At 36.8% G+C, this 20,653-nt stretch overlaps 1 protein-coding gene across 5 annotated transcripts in view; it reads left to right on the top strand.

Annotated features, from left to right (window-relative positions):
* Positions 1–20,653, top strand: part of LOC145688196 (adenosylhomocysteinase-like 1) — a 230,486-nt gene that overhangs the window by 169,190 nt on the left and 40,643 nt on the right. For all 5 annotated transcript variants that reach the window (XM_081762072.1, XM_081762071.1, XM_081762074.1 and 2 more), the window contains 3 exons: positions 882–1,049; positions 9,842–9,992; positions 13,617–13,769. In XM_081762072.1, the coding sequence (XP_081618198.1) occupies positions 882–1,049; positions 9,842–9,992; positions 13,617–13,769 (472 nt within the window). The remainder of the gene's footprint in view (positions 1–881; positions 1,050–9,841; positions 9,993–13,616; positions 13,770–20,653) is intronic.

Genomic DNA, 20,653 nt, shown 5'->3' on the forward strand with positions numbered 1-20,653 from the left:
GAAATTTTGAATGGTAAAGTAAGTAATTTATCATTGAAGAGAGTACAGAGAAAGATAGCTACCATTTAACTGTGGAGTCTTATCTGAATATGCAGTAATTCACAATGAAACCGTGGTAATTTCGTGAACGATGCATCAAATGGAAAAAATAATTTCTTCATAAGTTCTTCGCTTTCCGATTATCCTTTTAATTATATATCAAATTTCATACCTCGTCATTTACAATTCTTGTTGGCCCATCAGAACCCTGTGGGTCAAGCAGAACACTCCAATCGATGCGTCGTCTGACGTTATCCTAACTCAGTTTTTGTTTCATCCATTTGTCACCAGAGGTTAATGATCTATAAGCATTGATTTTTTTATATCTGAATATGCAAGAACTCCCAATTAACTGAGACACACACAAAAAACTTCGTTCTTCAAAAGTTTGTTTTTTCCATGATATTTTCAATTGTGTAAGAAAAAAATACTTTTCTGTTAAAAAAAAAAAATCGAGGGGGCATGGTAAGGAGCGTTTTGGGGGGCAAGCAGATCATTCCATTCGGTCAACCCTATGATATTTTCATATCTTGATTTTGTTTCATCCTTTTATTTCTAACTGTTTGTGATTAATGCGCACTAACGTTTTGTCGGAAACACCGGGTTTGCAAACTTCTTTTTAATATTGTCTTGTGAGAAATTTGCTGTTAAGTTACATTAAGAAAAGTTAATAACTGGAAAAGTTCTGTGGTATATTTCAAAATAAATCCCTTTCTTCTTAGTTTATAATGAGATTGTGCTGATTTTGTATATTCGTGGGAAAATTCATTTGGAGAAGTAACTTTTTATGAGAAATCCATTGTGACATTACAAAAATGCTTTATTTATTCCATTTATTTCAGGTTTCCCGATTTTTGCCTGGCGCGGTGAAACAGAAGAGGACTTCTGGTGGTGTATCGATAAATGCGTGAACGCTGAAAACTGGCAGCCGAACATGATTTTAGACGATGGAGGTGATGCAACCCATCTAATGCTCAAAAAGTATCCTGCCATGTTCAAAATGATCAAGGGTAAGGCTTAAAATTCGAATTGAATAATTGTCTTGCATCGAATGATCTTGGACAAAAACGTGGCGTACATCTTAATTGTTATTCATTCCACTGATGCTGATAAACAATCGAAACAAACTCCCTTACTCTTCCCTTCTTTTCCATTGTAAAAGAGGATAGCAAGTCTCTGACCTTATCAGAGAAACATTTTGTAAGACACATTATTGTGTAAAATCTAAATCTTCGTCTGACTTCGCTCGCATCTGATGTAGCGACTGCGACTGGTTAGCTTCTACCAGACCCTGTTACCAAAATAACTATATTTAGTTTTCAGAAGTATTCATTATTATTTATATACTAGCGTATATTACCCGCTTCGCTGGGTTGAAATAAGTCATTTAAATGCACACTGATATTGCTCATTTTGGTTCATTTTAATGTATGTCATCCCTCCTCATCCCCCAAGTATCAGGGCTGAAAATGGACTTAAACAGCATCAGAAGTGTCACTGTTCATTTCGGCGACCGCAAGAACTATAGATTCAACAGTAGTATATGTCATTTTTGACCATTTATATACATACATATATATATTTGCCCTACCCCATGTTGCAGGCCATGGCATCGGAAGTGTCACCGTTCATCTCAGCGACCTCAAAAAATGTGGATTCAGCACTAATATCGGTTATTTTCGATGATTTTTAAATATCTCTTCCTCCCCTTCCCCCAAGTTGTGGGTTTGAATTTGGATTTAAACGGGATCGAAAGTACGACTGTTCATCTAAGGGATCCAGAAAACTATAAATTCGACACTGATAGTGGCCATTTTCGATCATTTTTATATATCTCTTTCTTCCCCTCCCCCAAGTGGCGGGCCTAATTTTAGATTTAAACCGGATCGGAAATGTCAATGTTCATCTGAATGATTCCGAAAACTATGAATTAGACACTAATATTGGTCATTTTCGATCATTATTATATATAGCTCCTCCTCCTCCTCGCTTCGACACACGGCATCAGAATTGTCATTGTTAATCTCAGCTACTCCTAAAACTATGGATTGGACACTAATATTAGTCATTTTCGATCATTTTTAAATGTTTATCTCCCTCCCCTACGTTGTACCCTCCCCCTCCCCAACTCTCAGGGCTGAACTTGGACTGAAACAGCATCACAAGTGTCACTGTTTCTCTCATCGACCCCGAAAACTATGGATTAAACACTAATATCGGTCATTTTTGATCATTTTGAATTTTCTCTCCTTCCTCCCCTCCCCTACGTTGCATAGTCAAACTGAATAGCCTAAAGCAATCCCTGCCCCTAAACTCATGTATGTTGATAATTTGATCGAGATTGGTTGGGTGGTTCAAAAGTTATTAGCTTTTATTAGTTTTTTATTTATACGTCCCCTCCCCTAGGATCTACCGTTAAAGTGAAATTGCAAATATGCTTTCAGATCCGAACCTCATGTACAGAGGTTGTTCATTCTACATTTGGCCAATTTCGACTTACCTAAAAATTTAGAAGAATCCATGGCGCCAGTTCCGTAAGTGCTGGATGTGTTTCCCTTGGTTCGTAACAATAGCCCGACAGCGTAATTTCCACTGTAATAGGCTTCTCTGAAGAACTGGGAGGGGAATCTTGTCCCATTCCCTTTGCACAGCTTTCCAAAGTCCTTCCACAGTTGTCACACGCCGTTTTCCCAAAGCCCGGTTCAGCAATCCAAATTCACAATAGTCCATAGGACTTGCATCTGGAGATTTAACAGGTACCTTATTGAAAGGTATCACCTGTATACCACTTACCTCTTCCATCTCCCTGTAGAATGTGAGGGACGATCGTGAGGTATGTGATGAGGCCTTGTCCATGTGAATGCGCACCAGATCGGCGTAATTTCCGTCCATTGCTGGAATCTCATGCTCGTAGATCGGCCGCATGATCTGCTCCCGAAAATACTGTCAATTTATTTTGCAGTTCTTCGTCACCCTACGAAACTTCATTTTACCTCGGTAAAAGTAGCCAGTAACGACCATTAACCCTTTTGGGAAGGATTCTTTACAGACACGAACCCACCTTCTGAAGTAATTGGCGCTTTTCTCTCGGTACATGATGGCTCTCGGTTTGCCGCAGTCGGAAAGATAAATCCATGCTTCATCGAGCGTTACGACGTACATCCATATTTGTTTTGCCAGATGCCGTTCGTACAGCTTCCGGGCGTTATACTTTCGTTCCTTTTGGTGGGCATCCGTGATAAGATGGCCGCGAGCTTTCATGACTTTTTCCAGCTTGAGTTGATGTTGTAACGTCCGGCTCACAGTCCCCAAAGAAACGTCAAGGCGATTAGCCATACACCTTTGTGTTGGCGGATTTTCTTGCATTGCCATTTTGCGAAGTTTCCTCTGCATGGTGGAGGTGGCCTTGGTGCATTCCTGCTTCCTAGGCAACTTGGTTGGTGATCCAAATGATGGAGCTTTGTTGCCCTTGCACTTTCTAATAACATTTTTATTCCACTTAAACTGATGTTGCAACCATTCTTCTTGCACTGTTTTCTAATGACAGAAACACAAAAAATTGGGCGTCATAAAGAACCGCAACGTAGCCTTCCCAAAACCGGCTTAGTTTGGGTGACATTTTAGTCACAGAGCGGAAACCCACACACTTGGAAACAAATTTAACACAACACTCGCAACAATGGTCCTGTTTTGTGCGTTATTGTCGTCCTCGCGGAAAAACAACTCTGTTCCCAGGAAGCCACTGCACAACACTGCAGGACGCCACGAGCCAGGTCGGGCGAGTTCATTCTGCCCGGGAGGGGGAAGGAACGAAATCGGCCAAACGTAGGCTGAGCAACCTCTGTATCTTGAAAATTTCATTGAGATCAGTCGGATAGTTGGAGAGTTATTAAGTTAGAAAAATAGTCACTTTCAGTCTTATATAAATTGATTTTAATATATATCTCCTCCCTCCCCCTGCCCTAGGTTGCACCATAAAAGTGAAATGACGAAAGCATCCCGGGCCCGAACCCTATTTATGTTGAAGTTTGATTAAGATCGGTCTGGTGGTTTAAGCGTGATGAAGTCACAAAGACAGTCACTTTTATTTTTACTTTTTTGACATATATATCTCCTCCTCCCCTCCCCTTCGGTGTACTGTAAAAGTGAAATGAAGAAAGCATCCCAGGCCCAAACCTTATCTATGTTGAAAATTAAATTGAGATCGGTAGGGTGATTCAAGAGTTAAGTTTTATTCATTTTCATATATTTCCCCTCCTCCCCTCCCCCTCCCCTAAAATCTACTCTCAAAATGAAGTGATAAAAAACTTCCCAGGTTTGAGCTTCATATATGTTGAAAATTTGATTGAGATCGATCGGGTGGTTCAAAAGTTATTAATTCACAAACATAGTCACTTTTATTTTTATATTTATTGATTTTTATATATTTCCCCCTCCACCTCCTCCCCTACGTTGCTCCGTCAAAGTGAAATGACAAAAATCATCCCAGTCCCAAACCTCATCTACATTGAAAATTTGATCAAGATCGGTCTGGTGGTTCAAGAGTTAAGTTTTATTTATTTTTCCTATCCCCCTCCCCTAAGTTGTACCGTCAAAGTAAATAGCTAAAAACACTCCCAGGCCAGAACCGCATATACGTTGAAAATTTGATCGAGATCGGTCTGGCGGTTCAAGAGATTGAGTCACAAACATAGTCACTTTCAATTTTATAATATAGATTAAATATTTGATTTTAGTCGTATTTTAAAATTGAATTGTTTGTAATAAGAACTCATTTAAGAGTTAGTGGAAGTTGCAGACCAGTGCTGTCGATATTCTACATACGTTTCAAATTTCAAAGAAGGTTAGTGTACTGCAGTCTAACACATTGTATAGGAGTTCATAAATGTTTTGCAGTTCTGCTGTCTTGAAGATAATAATAATAATAATAATAATAATAATAATAATAATAATAATATAAAAATAGGGTGACTAGATCCTGACAAGAGAAAGGTAGGACATAAATATAATAGAATATTAAGGTTTTACTGTGTCGGCAGTACGCATGTCCTTATTTTATTTAACGTTAACCTGAACTTAGAGAGAAAAGCACTGAACAAAAGTATTGAAGGAAATCAACACAATTCCAAATGTTTTGATGAATGACAAGCAGTGGTTTATTTTTATGAACGTACAGTAAAACTTCGTGTAGCGCTAAAGATTTTTTAAATCGATTTTTCGGAGCGTGGGATTATTTTAAGGAATGAGGGGAAAATTTAGACCAGCACGAGAGAACTTCTACTTATTTTGTTAGCATCACGTCGTAACTTGAAGTAGAAATCTGTCCTACCTTACTATTATCTCAACAAGCCATTCTCAGCAAAAAGAACGTTTTGCCAAACAACGGTTTGTTGATTTTTCTGCTTTGCTAATTTTTCGAGGACTGTTACAAAACACAGCGGTTAATCGTTCAGGAAAAAAGTGCATGTGATTCAAAATGTTGTGAATAAAGAATGAAACATTAAAATATTGCAAATGAGTTACTATAACTCAGGACATTTCGCAGGATATTTTAAGAAAAGACATTTCTCGATTTTCTAGGCGTCTTCACAACACGCAGGACAGCTCTTTAAAAAACAGTACTGTACTGCGAAAATCATTACGTCTAATAAAAACCAAGGTTTATTAGAGTGTCAGGCCTTCCTAAAAATTTTGAGTTCGCCGTTATCATGATAGTGTTCCTGACACTACCCACACAGATAATATTTGCTTTTGGATTGCGTACTAATATGAAATTATCGTATGACTCTAATAAGTGTATTTTTAGTTCCTAATCCTGTCATCACTTGCCATACTAGTTGCTCCCCAACATCACTCCCCAACACTAGTTGCTACAAATGTTCAATTAAATTTAGAATTATACACACAGATGTGTTTCTTATCTCACTAATACAGACAATTGTAACAAAGTGTTCAATAATATGTGTATGTTGTTATGGAAGTTATAATTAATTATTTATGTGTGTTTATACTTTCTATATCTCAGCGTACGGAAACTGGTAGTAATAAAAGGAACAGCAATATTTACGTTTATCAACTCTCATGCGAAACCTTGTTGGGGATTTTTTTTTCTTTCCATTGCCTTTCCATTTTCTTTCCATGAGTTTTCGTTGAATGAATCATACAACGAAGAATATTCACTGATCCTATCTGTTTTCCAGTTTTGTAATTCTCTTAATATATTTCAGGAAACAAAATGTTAGTGCTACCAAAACATGTTCTAGTGCTTATAAAATACTGTGTAATAAAATAGTCGATGAGTTTGTTGAGTAAATCTAGGTCTTCATATTTGAGTTCAAAATTATCTAATTAATTAATGAGTAATATTATCGGAACGCTGGCAATGTTAATAATATCAAAGTAATAAAAGAAGATAAAGTTCCTTCCCGTCACCCAGGACAGGGCGAGGTGACCCGTGGGTGATCTAAAGCTAAAGCTTTACACTTTCTTAACTTCATCACATACATTAGGTGATCGTAGTTAGAAAAAGAAAGTACAAAAATGTAAAAAGACAATACATTTTCTATAGTATTGTATTGAAAGCTTTAGAAATAACCTGAAAGACTTTCGTTATCTCAAATCACCCTACTGTTATTGTACATTAGCCATCAGAATTTTAATGATGAAAAGTTCTGGACCTGCTCCCTTGGTGGTGGTAAAGGCTTTTTTACGAGTGAAAACTCTACTGAAGTAAGATCTAAAGCTTCACAATTCTTTTGAACTTTCAACTACCTGTACCTGTGTACACTATATAACCATTCGTCACCGGACACCCCTCAAAAGATTTTTGGGATCATCTGTACACTTCATACAACCTATAAAAGGCATTACTGGTTGTCCTTACCCCCAAGTACTCAAAACATCAGATTATGTGAAGATCCACTGTGGGACAGTGAAAGACTTTGCCGAACTGGAAGCATACTGCAACCAAACAGGACGCTCGTACTGCTCCGAGCTTCCAGGATGACACGTCCACTGAAGGTAATCGTGAAGAAACTACCAATCGACGTCGACCCCACACCTACATCCAGGAATAGCTTCAGCCGCAAGGATTTGACGTGGAAGCAGTCCACCAGATGAAAGGTCGACCAGACGCAAAAGGTGAACATCCCCTCTTCCCCCTCTTTCTGGTCCAACTACCAAAAACAAACAAGTTGTCATCCATACGAGGTCCGATATGTCCTCAACTATAGGGTTGAGGTAGAGCTCTATCGAGGAACAGACTTCCTCCAATGCTTCCGGTGTCAGAGGCTAGGACAGTCTCAGACGACTTGTCGGGCCGCAATAAGATATGTGATGTGTGGTGGACCCCACGCCACCATGGACTGTGCAAAACCTACGCCACCTGTGTTAACTGCAATGGCCTGTATCCCGCAAACTACAAAGGATGCAGTTACTTCAAGCAGGAGTAGGCCAAAACGAACAAGCAGAAGTTCTCCCCACCCCCTGACACACAAGATCAACAACGGCTATCCCAGGAACACACCCACCCACCTAAACCTCGCGAAGAATTGTATTCTCAAGCCACTCAAGGAGCAGCAACCACTACCACTTCTGATACCTCCACCAAAAACTCCACCCCCTCTCAAGAACAGACAAGACAAACCAGCAAGCCAAAGGAAAACTCACCTAAGGCCTCAAAACAAAGTCCTCCCGCCAAACTACTGCGAACCAGGAAGCAGCTTCAGAAGAATCTTCCTTAGCCACGACTCTCAGGGAATTCCTCGACTTCCTAAAAGGCCTCAACGTCCGTACCTTCTTTGCCTTCTTCGTTTAAAATGAACGGATCAGTGTCACGTGAAAGAGTTGATTTTGAGTTTAACGTCTCTTTCAGCAGCGAGGCTATATCAGAGTGTACCTACAGATTAACGTGGAATCAGAACCACATTAGCTCATGCTGCGACCACGTGAAAGTTTGGTTTTCTATGGTGTGATATTTTCTCATGAAACTGCAACTGGTAGTATATTTATTCCATTTCCGGTTATAGTAGAGAGATTAGAATGGAATATATTTGTGGGATGTTTGTGATATTTGTGAGTTTCAGTAGAAAGATTAGATTAGATGGAATATGTTCTCGGGACGTTCAATTGATTACAGAGAAATGCTTCTTACGATCTACTATGATTTTTGTTCTATGTCGGTCAATGGTAAAACCGTGACTGGTTGATTTGTACCACATCCGGTTTGACTAGAGAGTTAGAGAGAAGATGGTATCTATTCTTACAACTAAATCCTCCTAGAATACTGCACTAATTTTTATAACTTTTGGTACATGAGTGGATCCTGGGCTAACATAGGTTCTAGTAAATTTTGTGCCAGGGGAGAAAAAGGCGTCGGGGAATGACTTGTAAAAATATTCGAAACCGACTGATGTTAGTACCCAGTCCATATTTTTAGGGTTGCTGAGATTATTAGTAACACTCCCGATGTCTTTCAAGTTCAAATTCAGTTCCATCGATATGGATTTGTAAAAACAATAGAAAACGTTCAGTATTAGTGTCCAATCCATGAGATGAATAGTGACACTGCCGATGGCGTTTAAATCCAAATTCATCCCCAATGCGTATCCTAAGGGTAGGATGGGGTTTAAACAATTTACATAAATATTTTCACCTCGTGCGAAGCACGGAGTATTTCAGCTAGTATTTTTTCTTTGTTTTTCATTATGTACGTAAAAGCAGAACATTTTACATGTATTCTGAACATAATGTTTCAGTACATTTTTTGTTTGTTTGTTTGTTTGTCAAATCAATATGTATATAAGAATTGTTGTTATGCATACTTTCCTAAATTGAACATGAAGACGTAATGAGAAGCAGTTACTTCGTAGTGGTATGTCTCAGACTCGGATCCCGGTGGTGGCCTTTTTTTTTTTTTTTTTTTTTTTTTTTTTTTTTTTTTTTTTTTATATATATATATATATATATATATATATATATATAGTTTTGTGATTCTTTTATATTGTGAAAGTAATACTTATGAATAAGTTTAGTGTCACTCATTCCTTAACGCATAAGAACACTGCTCACAGACCATACAAAACAAGAAAATCAATAATCTCTTCCCTTAAGAAGAAAAATAGGTCAAGAAAAATAATCCATCTCATGTATTGATAAAAACGTAATTCTTATCTGGGTTCTAAGTATACGAATCTATCCTGGTAGTAGGAAGTAGGAAATTTCCTCTGGCACTTGAATCAGATCAAATAGCACACTTGCAATAAATAAATAAATAAATAAATAAATAAATAAAAATATAAAAAAAAACTTATCTAATAGTTATGCGTAAATAGTTCTCTGATGCCCTTCATTATATGAATAAATTACTCAAACATCCAGTGTGAAGATAGTGAGGAACTGACCTTTTTGGATCAAAAGATCCAACATATTTCAATCAAAATATTTTCTTGTACCCCTTATATTTGGACAACTACATATAGTGTAGCCAAACTATCACTTAACTTCGTGCTTATTCCCTAGAAAATACAAAGACTCGTTCAAAAATTTTGTGGCATCTGATCCAAAAACTAATTATTGGTCAAAATCGCAATATTTTGATCAATTTTTGGTTTTCCTAATTCTTGTTTACATTTCTATCCTCCAAGTGGGAAATTGTGGAAATGAATATAAAGTGAGATTTATTCTATGGTGGTGGTTTTATGCAATTAAGGAAACGAAAGTGTGAATATAAAACATACCAATACTTTAGGATATTGAATACTCTCTTCAAATTTTAAAATCTCATTATTTCTTTCACTTTCAGGAATTGTAGAAGAAAGCGTTACAGGTGTTCATCGTCTATACCAACTCTCCAAAGCTGGTAAACTCACAGTGCCTGCAATGAATGTGAATGATTCAGTGACCAAGACCAAATTCGATAACTTGTATAGTTGTCGTGAGTCAATTATTGATAGGTATGTGAAATATATTGTAAGAAGTTCCAGTGACCATCACTGATTTGCTGAGTAAAGCAGTCCTAAAAAATTATTATTATTAAAGGAAAAAGTAAACTATTTGACTGAACACAGAAACGTGATGAAGGGAGCATCTGTGTTCCTAAATGGCTAACGCGATGCCTTGTGTGTGTGGTTTCGTGCTTGATCTCGCAAAGGGATACTTGTCTTGGTTAATAACCCAGATAGTAGTTCGTATTTCACTTTAAGCAGTAGGTCCCTGCTTCATATAGTATTGTTGCTTAAAAGCTTGCTAACTCAATCAATCGACAAAGTATAATGAGCGTTGGTGAATAACCATTCTGCGAGAAGAAAATTATTCCGATTACCTTGTTACATCATATTTTATTCACATTGTGTTAGATATACACAAAGGGTTTGATGAATTTTTCGTCCAACGTTGTATTTCCATATACAGGGTGTTAATGAACTATACAAACAAACTGTAAGAGGTGATTCTTTACATCAAAATAAGAGAAAAAGTTCATATGGACCTATGGTGAAAAGTGCATAGTTTCAGAGCTAGGCTGTCCAAAATCGCGAAAAAGCCAAATTTCAAGAGGTCATATTTCGAATTCTAGAAACTGTGGATGGTGGTCCTTATCAGCACGCATACGCAATCCAAAAATGCATGTTTCATTAATGTTAATGGGTGTACAGAGTATTCCATAAAGGGTGAAATTCCCAGACATGCCTTCAGCCGAATTTTGAGATATGCTCTGACTTTATGATTGGTCGAAGTAGGCAAACGATAAGCCTTGATGGTAGTGAACATGGAATCCTTTGGCACGATGTCGGGAGTGTTAAGGATCGTCCGCAGCATGGTTTCTTGTACTCAGGTGAACGCATTCTGCAATGTTTTCTTTCAGGCTTATAAGTGAAGAAAACGTGAAATATACCGTCACGAAATACATCGCATCACACATTATTCAGAACACAAAAAGACATGAAGTTGCCGGTTCCTAACATTTCCAACTTCCCTCCGCAGCACTGGATGTCAATAGTTGTGAAGGCTTACCTCGTGCCTTTGGTCCCTCCTTGAAATCAAGGTATATCTGAAAACTGTATTGACAGCATATGTGAGAATTACATCCTGTAGGAAATGCCCCGTTCACTTATTGAAAATTGACGAAATATGCACTTTTGGATTGTGTATACGTCGCTTCCTTTACGCTGCTCGGGACCAACATGCACAGTTTCTAGAATTCGAAATAGGACCTCTTGAAATTTGGCTTTTGCGCGATTTTGGACAGCTCTAGCTCTGAAACTACGCACTTTCCCCCATAGGTCCATATGAACTTTTTATCTTACTTTGATGTGAGGAATCGCCTTTTACAGTTTGTCGGTATGGTTCATTAACACCCTGTATATTGTTTCATATTCCTTAAAATTCCAAACAATATCTCTTTTTTGTTGTGAAAGGTTAAGATATATTGCGCCTCATCGCTAATTTACATTATATAAGGGACAGTAAATAACGGCTTGTGGTCGCCTGAAGTCTGAAGACCATATATGAGCAGAAAAAAAAATCAAAACACACTAATTGACATTAAATTTTCGAAGTTTAATTTGAATGTGAGGTAAGGTAATAGTGTGCAGACACAAATTTTGATGTGATGGAAATGTAACGATCGTGGGGAGAGGCAATAACGCACGGGCACGAATTTGGATGTGATGGTAATGTAACTATGGTGGAAGAGAGATAATAACGCACAAGCAGAAGTAGGTCATTTTCTAAACCTTTTGTTTCAATAGTGTTTAAAAACGCTGTCATTTTAGTTTGTATTATATGCACATTTGTTCAGAGTTTTACTCGGTTAATGATAGGTTCTGAAACGGACACCTGTACTACCGTAGTGTGTTTTACCAGATCAAAGTGTTTCAAATACCATATCCTACATTTATTGATTTGTTTTAAATGTCCTTCGCTTGCAGTCTTAAAGGGTTGAAGATTAACAGAAAGTAATGGCCAGGACTTATTTTCAAGGTGTATTCTAGTATTTTCTTGGTGTAAGTATAATCTTGAAAAGCTGTAGTTGTGGCAGTGAATTTGAGTGCGTCGTAAGTGTTGTACACATTTCTTTTTAGGTACTACATCAAGGACGCATTCAGTTATTCTGCGTCACTGGGCAAAGGAAATATTGTACTTGCTCTTACTTAAAAATAAAAATATTTCAATGAATGTATAATCGCTGCATGCCACACAAATCTTTACAGTACTGGATGAGGTAGTATTTAGTTAAATATAATATAATAGTTGGTGAGAAATTCTTTTATTGACTTATAATAGTGAATAATAAGAGAAAACAAATATTACATAAGTATATATAGGTGCGACTATCATTCTACATAGATAAACGTAATCCACACTATAAAGGGGAAGAAAGTAATACAGTGAAACCTCCCTTAACGGACACCTCTATAATACGGACAGATTTTTTTGTCCCGGCAAAAATATATGTTCTCTTACGGAACAAAACCCTCCCTTTTACGGACACTCTCAGATATGGACGCGGACAGTCCTTTTTTACCACCAAACGTTTCAATAACCTCTTCATAACGAACAGGAATTATTCTCGGTTCTGCGATATATTACCGTAAACAGAAAAGTCTTTTCTCCACAAGTGTATCTATCATCAAACAGAACAACTTCCAAGCTGAACTTGAAATGCTTCTTTTTATCTGCCCGCAATAAACTGCTTTCTGGTGGAAATCCTAGAAAATCTTCAATAAGCACTAACACTCATGCAGGGTTAGTCGTATGGTCAAGAATTCTATGCGGATCTTTCCTTCCCTAACAAATTTAGTTCTTTTCCTCTGGGCCTTGCATCTTTCTCGACAATTTCATAGATAACTAGATAAAAAAAAAAAAAAAAAATATTTTGCAGTAACATTTTTCAACGGGCATTTCTCTTACTTTTTTAGAAAAGCAAAATTTTTCTTTTGTACAAATTGGTGTGTCAAACAGTTGAACAATTAAAGAAATTTGCCATTAATCGCGGTGAAACAGAAGTTCTCCAATTGATCCAACAGTTGCAAGCAAATTTCGAACAGAAACTAGTGTCCGTAGAATGTACACGGCAGACTTTTTCAAGAAATTTGGCGAGTTTCTTCTGCACATTTTCAGTATTTAATAATAATATTGCATACTTTTTAAAGCTGTTTTTTTACTTTTAGTATTGGCAGTATGCGAATTAATGGATTTTTTACAGGGTGATGACATGTCCTTAAGAAAATTACCATACACGCATTATCATTTGCAGTATACGAACATACTAACACATTCCCCAACAATAATATTATTTAACAGAAATGAATTTCTCCTTCATCCGTACCAGTAATTCAAATAGGTACTAAATAGAGTATTTTCATATTGAATTTTACGTAATTATGCTCATACATAATGTATTTACTGTATATTACTGCATACAATTACCGTTGAGAGAAATTAAATTTTTGTAACCTCTCTGTAACGGACAAAAAAATCCCGTCCCATCGGTGTCCGTTATTCAGAGGTTTCACTGTAATTAAATGTAATTGAGTGCTACAACTCTCATATATTTATAGAGATGTATTTATTTTCAGCTTGAAACGTTCCACAGATGTAATGTTTGGCGGGAAACAGGTTGTGCTCTGCGGTTACGGTGAAGTTGGCAAAGGATGTTGTCAAGCCTTAAAGGGATTAGGTTGCGTTGTTTACATTACAGAGATTGACCCTATATGCGCTTTGCAGGCTTGGTGAGTATGAACACAAGGAAACCTATTGTGTAAGCTCGTTGTGTAATGTTAAGACTAAGTTCGTTTAAAGCAAGAAATAACAAAAACAAAGTGAGTAGCGTACGCAAGGGGTGTCGGGGTTCTTAGCCCTTCCTTTGAGCAAAATAATATATGTAAGAATATTTATAAAAGATTATATTATTATATATACTCTTGTATAAAAGTAGAAGTGGCTGACTTATCATTGACCAAACCATGCTATAGATAGAAACATGAAATTGGGACAGAATACTCCTTTTGTCACGAAATCAAGAAATACAATAAGAAGGATTTATTGAAATATGTACCCTAAGAAAGCTTTAGTGTAGGGTGAGCAGATTCTGACAAGTGAAAAGTAGGACACAAATGTTATAGTATATAACAGTTTACTGCGTCGGTAACATACATGTCCGTATTTAATTTAAAGTTAACCTTAAGTTAAAAATTCATTATTGTTAAAAAGAAAAGTACTGAAAATATTCCAGGAATTCAACACAATTCCAAAGGTTTTGATGAAGGACAAAGTGGTTTATTTTTATAACATAAGTGACTTCATGTTGGGCTAAAGCCATTTTTTTTTTTCTTTTTATCGATTTTCGGAGCATGGTATGTGAAGGAATGAGAGAAAATTTAGACCGATACAAAGAAACTTTTAGTTAACTTGTTAGAATCACTATCATCAGTGGAGAAAGAAAGTTTTCCTACTTTACCGATATCTCAACAGGCCCTTCTCAGTAAAAACAGTGTATTGTAAAACAACAGTTTGCTGATTGTTCTCCTTCCCTAATCTTTTGAGGAGTGTTACAAAACACAGCGGTTCACCATTCAGAAAAAGAGTACTTGTGATTCAAAATGTTGTGAATGAAACATTAAGTTATTGCAAATAAGTTAACTCAGGACATTTTTAGATTTTCTAGGCATCTTCGCAACACGCAGGACAGCTCTTTGAAAAACAGTACTGTACTGCGAAAATCATTACGTCTGGTCACCCTACTTTAGTGGGGTAAGAAATTGTCCGCCAAGAATTGAATGTCTCACAAATGCCTGAAGTTAGAGAGGATTTCCCTGTGTTTTCATCAATAATAATAATAATAATAATAATAATAATAATAATAATAATAATAATAATAATAAAAGAAGACTTGTTTGTCCCTTAACGGGAAGGGATTTCATTCCTATAATATACAAATTTATCTTTTTTTTTTTATTCAGAAATGTAATGCCAAATGTAAGCATTTGCTTCAGTTAGAAGTGTAAAATTCGGAATATAGGCTCTCAGTTAATAGTAATGAAATATGTTTCAGCGTCTCAAAAATTCTGCTCCTAAAGAAATCGTTTCTATATAGAATTTTCCCTTTATTTTCTTTATTCTGAAAGTTAGGTTAGGCTACGGTACTTTTAAGTTAAAGGTGTGAAATTTGGTAAGTAAATTCTTAACTAACAGTAATGAAATAAGTGTTCCAATTTTTAAAAATTCCGCTCCTAAGAGTGGAAATGGAATCATTTCTATAATATCTAAATTGCCCTTTCATTCCTCAGAAAATGAACAGTCAGAAGATTCGCTCAAGGTGAAGTTGTGAAATTCAGTGTATTAAATTTGTAATTAAAAGTAAAGGAATACATGTTTAAGCATTTTCGAGAACTCCACTTTTGAAAAAAGGAAAAGGATCAAACTTCTAAATTATTCGAATTTCTCTTTCTTTAATCAGAAAGTGGCCAACATGCGGATTGGTTTATGTTGGGCGCATGCTCTTCGGTACACAATATGTACAATAAAAATACATGATTCAGCTTTTTTGGAAATTCCGAACCTTAAGCGAAAAAAAGTGACCAATTTCTACAATATTCAAATTTTATATTCATTACACGTTATTCATCCCGTGATCAGAACGGAAATTTTGGTAGTATTGATATTATTTGCTTCTACAATGATTTCTCATGAGCGAAATACTAAAGAATTAGTTTCTAGGATGAACGTGCTTCCACGTAGATTTCTGCTTAAGTGTATACATTACAGCAAATAAGGGAAGAAGTTAAGATTTTGTTCAACATGTACGTTCTACAGTACTGTATTACATAGCTGTAATATAAATTACTTAGTCAGACGTGGATGCTCCTCGTCAATAAAATGCAGATTCTTTATAAACAAACTAAAGTACTCAAACCCACACCAAAATGAGCAGTGCCACACACCAAGAACGCGTATAACTGATTTTCCACGGTTTGTTTCTGTTACTGTTCCGTTGATGGTGTACCTTCTACATTCTTCAATCTGGCATCAAGCAGTAAGCTATTTTTTTATTTATTTATTTATTTATTTATTTATTTTATCTCTCTCTCTCTCTCTCTCTCTCACACACACACACACACACACACTTTTTTTATTGTTTGATGTTGGTCATATTTTATGATTGGTTTCTACATACCACTTGTACATTTACTTGGCACCAATGTCTTGATGGTCTATTTTATCAGAGAATACTCTTGATGCTCCATAACAAAATGAAGGGAAAATAGATTTTCCTTTTAAGCAAACCCAAGGGACATAAAGATCTACGTTTAACTTTTTGGAAGTGTCTGGGAGACAGTCTAGGTTTTTGTGAACAAACGTCTACCATATCTACATTTGCCTGATGCCATTGAGCAAAACTCAGGAAAATCTCACTCAGGATGACTTGCCTGTAAAAGGTTCACACTTTTTTTGACCTTGTTCTCCCACGGAAAATAGAACCCACCGCTGGTACCATCTGTTTAAAAGGAAGAGTAGTGTTAAACAAGGATATTTATGAAAGATAGAACACGTAAAAAACCTGTAAACATACAAATACCTTGGAAAAGTGCAATTCAACTCCAAAGCTAGCTTACAGTGACAACCTAGCAAACATCGATATGTGTTCCCCATTTATTTTTCCCTCACGTACATACCTGCCTCCTTCCTAAGGCACGGGGATATCCTCTGCTATCGCGCAAGCTTACCAGCTTTGCTTTTCCTTAAACTGGAATAGATAGAAGTTTGCTTGTACTAATCACCTAGCACAAGTTGACTTGTTTTCTCCACATGAATAACACTGTCCAATACTGAATTTTTCCTAAAACGTAAAAGGTGTTTCTGAATTATTTTTTTTCCTGCTGATTTCGAAAATATTAGTTTTCCCGTGTTAGTTCTCAATTTGTGGAAAAACCGAAAAAAATGCAATTTAAAATTTTCATTTTCTGGGAGTAGCTTTTGGAAAAAATATTTGTTTAAAAACTAGTTTCCTGATATAATAATATTGGTCATATTTAATCATATACTTCGACATGTTGAACACAAACGGCCATTGATATAAAATAAATTATCCCCATCCCCCGTTACAGATGAAAGGTTAAGAAACTTTTGCTGGTAAGAAAAGTGACCGTCGGAGGGAAATTTTCTTGAGCATCAATATTACATGTTCACTTTCTTGCTTGTTTATATGGTAAGCTTCATTACTATGTTGAAGTAATGTGATATAGCAGATCAACAACACTGAAAGTAGTTGTTACAATACATTAACATATGGATGTTTTGTTGTGAAGTACTTTACACTTGTAAACGTTCTTTCGTGTTGTGAAAATAGTGTTACATTCCTGACAATGCCTAGGAAGTGTGAAAACGAACGTAACAACTTATGTTGTGTGTGGACGAATAATTTCAAAACTGAAGCTCATGAGAATAACACCTGTTGTTAGTAAAGCATATGAATTGCACTTTTCATCAAAGGTCGACATAGGCAAGCTTTGGTTCACACAAATGTATACCACCTCTACATAGTTTGAATCACGTGATTACTTACATGACAGCTACTTTTGTCTTGTAAATGTAAAGAGAATAACACCAAAGGGTAAAAGGCCAGTTCAATACCCAGTTCTATAATCAGCTAGAAGACCCATCCCATATGGTGATGGTTTCCCTGTGCCAGTGTCACCAGAAGTGATATATTGACAACAAATGTGGTAATGAGTAGTGAATATGAAACCTGATAAATAGTTATCAGTATAACAACTATTTATGCACAACTGATAGCAAATAGGTACGTATTACAAAGAATTACAGTCCTTCAATGTAGTCACCACCATTGTATGTTACGCGTTGCCAGTGATATTGAAGTCGGATACCTTATGAGCACCCGTTATGTTGATAGTTCTAATGGTCCGGTCAACTGCCTGAAGAATTTTCTTGGACAGTTCTGAAATGAAATCCACGAAGTTTCTTCATCTTAGGAATGTAGTAAGTCACAGTGGCTTAAGTGCGGGGAATAATGTGGATACTACACCACTTCCCACCTCCATGGATCGAACAAATCAGTTACACCGTGCACTGTATGCGCCCGAGCGTTGTCCAGCAATGATAATTTGTTCTTTAAAAGTTTCGCCTCTTCTTTCTCAAAGCTGGTCGCAAGTTGTTTTAAGACAGGAAAAAATACTGCACGATGACGATCTGATGTAGAGGAACGGTAGAATTACACCATCCCAGTCGTTCACAAGAATCACCATAACTTTCACATTGCTAGGATTGTGATGTAATTTGCACTTTTGTGGTGACCCATAATGACGCCACAAGTTTGGCGTTTCAATTGTGGCTCGTACGATTTGGCCCAGGTTTCATCCAGCGTAAGAAAATCTCTTCTTCCTGCTCGTAGCGATCCAGGTGGATACGAGCAGCGTTGTATCGTAGCCATTTCTGCATTTTCGTCAACTCATGCGGAACCCATCGTGATGTAGTTTTTCTGATGCCCAAGCGTTCCTTCAGAATGTGCAGAACAGTCGTATGTGCTAAACCTGTCTCTTGGGCCAGCTCACGAGTGGTTGGCGTCGGTCAGTGTCCAGTAACATGGAAACAGCATTTACGTCTTCTTCACTGACACGGACGACCATTGCATGTCTTTTACATTTAAGCGCTCCACCTTGAAGGTTTGTACCCAAATTGACACTGTTCTGTAAGGCAGTGCAGACTCTCCGCAAGCTTATCGAAAACCTTGATATGACAGTCGTGCTGTACTGCCTCTGGCTCATTTAATTTTTATTCAGTTCCGTTGTTCTTGTTTTGAAAACCTCATGACAACAGTAACCTTACCTTACACTGCCCGCGTACGTAGGTATGTACACGCGCGCGCGCACGCATAAGGTAGACCGCCAGCTGCACGAGGCTCTGTTCTCATCTACTATCTTTGCACGTGACGTTGGAAAGGAGACTCTACTTGCGCTGAGGTAAGGTGGGTATGTAACTAACATGTGGTACGAGGGAAATTATTTGATTCCGTTGCGTAGCGTCTATAAAGCAGTGTTGGCACTATTACTTCAACCCTCGTATGTTGCACAGATGTTGTAGGACTGATGCAAGTATTACAAATACAGTGTAAAGGCGATGAGTGGCGGTTATTCTTGGATTCGTCATAAGCAAGCATGAAGTATTCCCTCGTCCACAAAGGTATCCATTTCAGTTGGGCATTCAGTAAACTTATATAATATATATATAAACTCCTGCTGCAGAAAGTGAGGAATAATCAGCATATTGGTGTTAGGGGCTTGAAAATGATTGGTTTGATGCTAGGGTTACAGTTAGACTAGACAAAGTACTGCCGTTTTCTTGGCGAGTGAGACAGTAGAGCAACTGAGATGCACTACATAAAGGGAATGCTCTACTCGTGCATTCTTCACTCTCGGAATTAAAAATATGAAAGAGGAAGCCCTTGTCGATGCAAAGAAAAAATTTTTGCCTCGCCTCCACATTAAATTGGGTGTTGTGAAAGTATTTGTAAAAAGAATGGAAAAGTAAAGATAAGGATTTGAGTTTCTCCAGGAAAAGTTTCCAAATGTTTCAGATGCTAAACTAAACGAACGTGTGTTCATTTACCCTCAGATACCTCAATTGATGAACGATGACCTACTATATGAAAAATTGACAGAAGTAGAAAGAAAGACCTGGATATCTCTTAAGAGTGTCTCAGAAAACTTTTTGGAAAATAATAAAGTGCGAAATATATGCAAATAGTTGTTGACAAACTAGCCATTGAGATGCAATATGTTGTTTAAACTGCATTTCATGCATAGAAACCTATCTTTTTAAAAACATAGGAGCTGTGTCCTGAGGAGCAATCAATTCAAATCCTGGAGCAGCAACACAAAGGAAAGTTTGATGTGTCAATGGTCGCAGATTACTGTTGGAACTTGACACGTAACACGCCCCCTACAGCACAGCACAGAACAGGGAAGTGTTTATTTTAATTTGTGCTTCTGAACTCTCCATTTTGTGTTTCTCAGTTTCTGTTTAGTCACTTGACTATCACCTTTTGTTTGTTTGGCAGTGTATAAATGCATATTAATTTCTGATGCATCCTTATACGATACAGATTGTTTCATACATATGGAGTTTTTACTGGTTTTCATATTTTTGCCAGTTTATTGTTCATGAAAAACTACATGCACTACTAAGTTATAAACATTGGTTTATGCTTCTAATATCCAAATGTGCAATGTACATTTTTTCATGTAGTTTGCATTGTATATAAAAATAATAATTTTATTAAAAGCCATAAATTTTAAAAAATATGGGATTTGCTTCAAAATCTTATTTCAGCATTTCTGAAAAACTAGACCTGATACAACATATATACGGTAACTTCAGACTCGTAATAAGAACATTTAACGCTATAAGGGACATCCACTTCCGTTTACAGAAAATAGAAAGAGCGGTAAAAATCTGTAGGATCGAGAAATCGTTTGTTTTGTGCATAAAACTCTGTGTATATATAATCGTGATACCTTCATAAAGTTAAACTTTACTGAGGAATGCAATGTTGCCTATAAAATACGACTGTTGAAGGTACTAACAGTCTGTCTGATGA

This window comes from Thermobia domestica, chromosome 6 (assembly GCF_964235325.1).
Source record: "Thermobia domestica chromosome 6, izTheDome1.hap1.1, whole genome shotgun sequence".
Classification (NCBI taxonomy): Eukaryota; Metazoa; Arthropoda; class Insecta; order Zygentoma; family Lepismatidae; genus Thermobia; species Thermobia domestica.